Genomic DNA, 2,716 nt, shown 5'->3' with positions numbered 1-2,716 from the left:
CATCTGGGCTTCTCTTCTTCCCTCCTCTCGTGTCGCCTCTGCTAGGGCGACTCGGGGGCCCTGGCTGCCCTGCCTCTACTGCGGGGGGCCGTGTTCTCCGGGGCGGCGGCCCTGGTCGGAGTGGCGTCACCGGCCTTGCGACAGGCGGTGGCGCGGGCGTGGGCGGTGGGTGAACCGAAGGACGAGAGCCTTGGTGCAGCGGCAGTTGTGGCTGTCGGTGGCACTAGATCTGGCCGCCCCTGCCTCCCCTGTTAGGAGAGCTCCGCCCCGGCCGGATCCGGCCTGCTTCGTTGTGGGCCGCCGGATCTCACCTCGTTGGGGTAATGGAGGCGGGGATTAGAAGACCGGGGGAAATTCGAGGCCGGCCTCACCGGTCTTGGCGGCGACAACGCTCGAGGGCGCCGCTCCCCTCCTTGGAGGCGCCATTCAGGTCAGATCCGCCCCCCTTCCCTCTAGTCTCCCAGGTGAAAACCACAACTCAGTTGGGCGGCGGCGGCGCCCTTGGCGTCGCGTCCTTCCTGAAGACGTCGTTTTTAGGAGCTAGGTGGGCATTGGGCTTCTCGGCGATGTGGTGGGTGTGCAGCGGCGGTAGTAACTGGTCTACTAAGTCTGGGGCGAGATCCTTGGTGGCTCCTTGCATTCAGGAGCTCTCCTGGCAGAGGAGGTGTGCCTTGCCTTCCAGAGCGAGAGGGGAGCGTGTTCCCCTCCGGTGGCTCATCTCAGCGTGCCGTGAGAGCTTCATTTTCAGTCAAGGCCTTAGGTTCTCAATGCCTTCTAGGGACACTATGCTACTGCTCTTCTTCGTCCGTTCCGGCATCTCTTCCTCATTCGTGTCCAGCCCGTGGGTTTTGGTGGTGCTCTGCTCTAGGTGAGCATTCCGTGGCTAGTCGAGTGAGCTCGGTTCCTTTTCAGATGCAGCCCGCCGGTGTTCTTCCTCCCAGGTTCTAAGGGTGAATGGCCACACTGTCAACGGTCGCGCCTTCGAGACAAGCAAGGAGGCAGGGGCCTTCTTCGACAGTGGAGTTGGGCCGCTGGTGATTTGGCAACGGTGTGCCCTTCCTCGTTGTCGGAAGTGCTGCTCCTGTGTTGGCATTCTCCTACTTCCCTGTGACTTGTCCGCGATCGGGGACCTTCACGTCTCCGAGTTGCGTGTCTCCATGTTTGATCATATTTAGCTAGGTGTGTGAGGCTTGTGAGCTGCTTTCCAATGCTTTTGTATCTTGTCGCTTTTATGTTTTCTTGTATTAGTTTCGGGTTTATAATTTTGACTGGTTGATGGCTTTGTTAATTCAAAGCCGGGCTCTTCTTGACCCTTCGTTTTTAAAAAAAAAAGATAGTGAAGGAAAATTGGATTCTCTTCTGTGTGTTTACAGTTCCCAAGCAACTCCTCCTTTATTACTCGTCGAGAAGCCGAAGGGACAACCGCAAACGCTTCTCTTCAGTTGATTACTACTCTAGCAACCAAATCCCTTCGCCTCCTTCCTTAATTTCGAGGCCCTCCTATATAAATCCCACCACCCCATCCTCTCCATCGATCATCTCCGGGACGGGAGCCATCAGCCATGTCTTCCAGCAACAAGATCTCGCTGAAGCTGCTGGTGGACACCAAGTCCAAGAAGGTGCTGTTCGCGGAGGCCGGCAAGGAGTTCGTCGACTTCGTCTTCAGCCTGCTGACCCTGCCCATCGGCGCCGTGGTGAAGCTCATCTCCGCCGGCACCATGCAGGGGAGCATCGGCCGCCTGTACCAGAGCGTCGACAACATTGGCTCCTCCTACCTGCAGCCCAACAAGGACAAGTCCGAGCTGCTCCAGCCCAAGGTGCTGCACCCGGACGCCCGGGAGCTGCTGCTCCTGCAGGGCGGCGGTGGCGAGGGGTCGTCCCCGTCCTCCCCGCTGGCCAGGTTCAAGATGTACACCTGCGCAGGCTACTGCGCCACCGCCACCATGGAGGCCAAGGCTGCGTGCCCGCAGTGCAAGCAGGCCATGGCCACCGAGGTCACGTTCGTGCTGCCGTCCGCCGCGCCCAAGACCTCGTCCACGGCGGCTGCGGCCGGCGACGAGACCGGCGGGTACGTAAAGGGGCTCGTCACCTACATGGTCACGGACGGGCTGGAGGTGACCCCCATGTCCGCCATCTCCAGCATCACCCTCATCAACAAGTTCAGCGTCAACAAGGACGTGGAGCTCGCCGAGAAGTTCGTCAGCGTCGGCATGGACGAGGGGCTCGGCCTCCTCAAGGCGGCACTGCGCTCCGACACCGTGCTCTCCGACGTCTTCCTCGCAAAGAAGAAGTGAAGTGATCGACGATGCACGTACCGTACGTGCCTCTGCTGAGGGAATAATAATCATAAACTGAACTATTGTTTGGTCTTTCCTAAGGTGTCGATTGAATATAAATTTAAGAGAGACCAAAATTAATCTCTATAGGTTGTCATTGCCGGTTGAGTGATTGCCGTGAACCACTTATAGCGGTAGCCTAAAAATATCACCTGTTTGGATTTTTCGTTAACCCGGACCTAAAATGAAATTTGATTACAGTAATTCAATTAGTCAATTCTACAAGCCAAATTTTCAATTGCCAATTGAAAACCTGAGAATTCAGCTTATTTTAATTTATCAATGGTAAAGATCGCAGTGTTGTAATCCAGGTACAAGATTGTAGGAGATTTTGCATTTGTGTTCCAATTTTTGGCGGCGTTTCTAACTCTTTGTTTGAA

The 2,716-nt window shown here is 56.3% G+C and overlaps 1 protein-coding gene across 1 annotated transcript; it reads left to right on the top strand.

The window, feature by feature from the left end:
* Positions 1-1,562: 1,562 nt before the first annotated feature.
* Positions 1,563-2,294, top strand: LOC119355487. The gene has a single exon (XM_037622331.1). It carries the CDS (start codon positions 1,563-1,565, stop codon positions 2,292-2,294), a length of 732 nt encoding a protein of 243 aa, XP_037478228.1.
* Positions 2,295-2,716: the final 422 nt, after the last annotated feature.

The sequence above is a fragment of the Triticum dicoccoides genome, chromosome 1A (genome assembly GCF_002162155.2).
Source record: "Triticum dicoccoides isolate Atlit2015 ecotype Zavitan chromosome 1A, WEW_v2.0, whole genome shotgun sequence".
NCBI lineage: Eukaryota > Viridiplantae > Streptophyta > Magnoliopsida > Poales > Poaceae > Triticum > Triticum dicoccoides.
The sequence above is the reverse complement of the archived record's forward strand: the minus strand, read 5'-3'. Positions and strand labels throughout refer to the sequence as shown.

Excerpts from the sequence above, each read along its gene's own strand:
- LOC119355487 (XM_037622331.1), top strand. The coding sequence starts at position 1,563 with ATGTCTTCCAGCAACAAGATCTCGCTGAAGCTGCTGGTGGACACCAAG.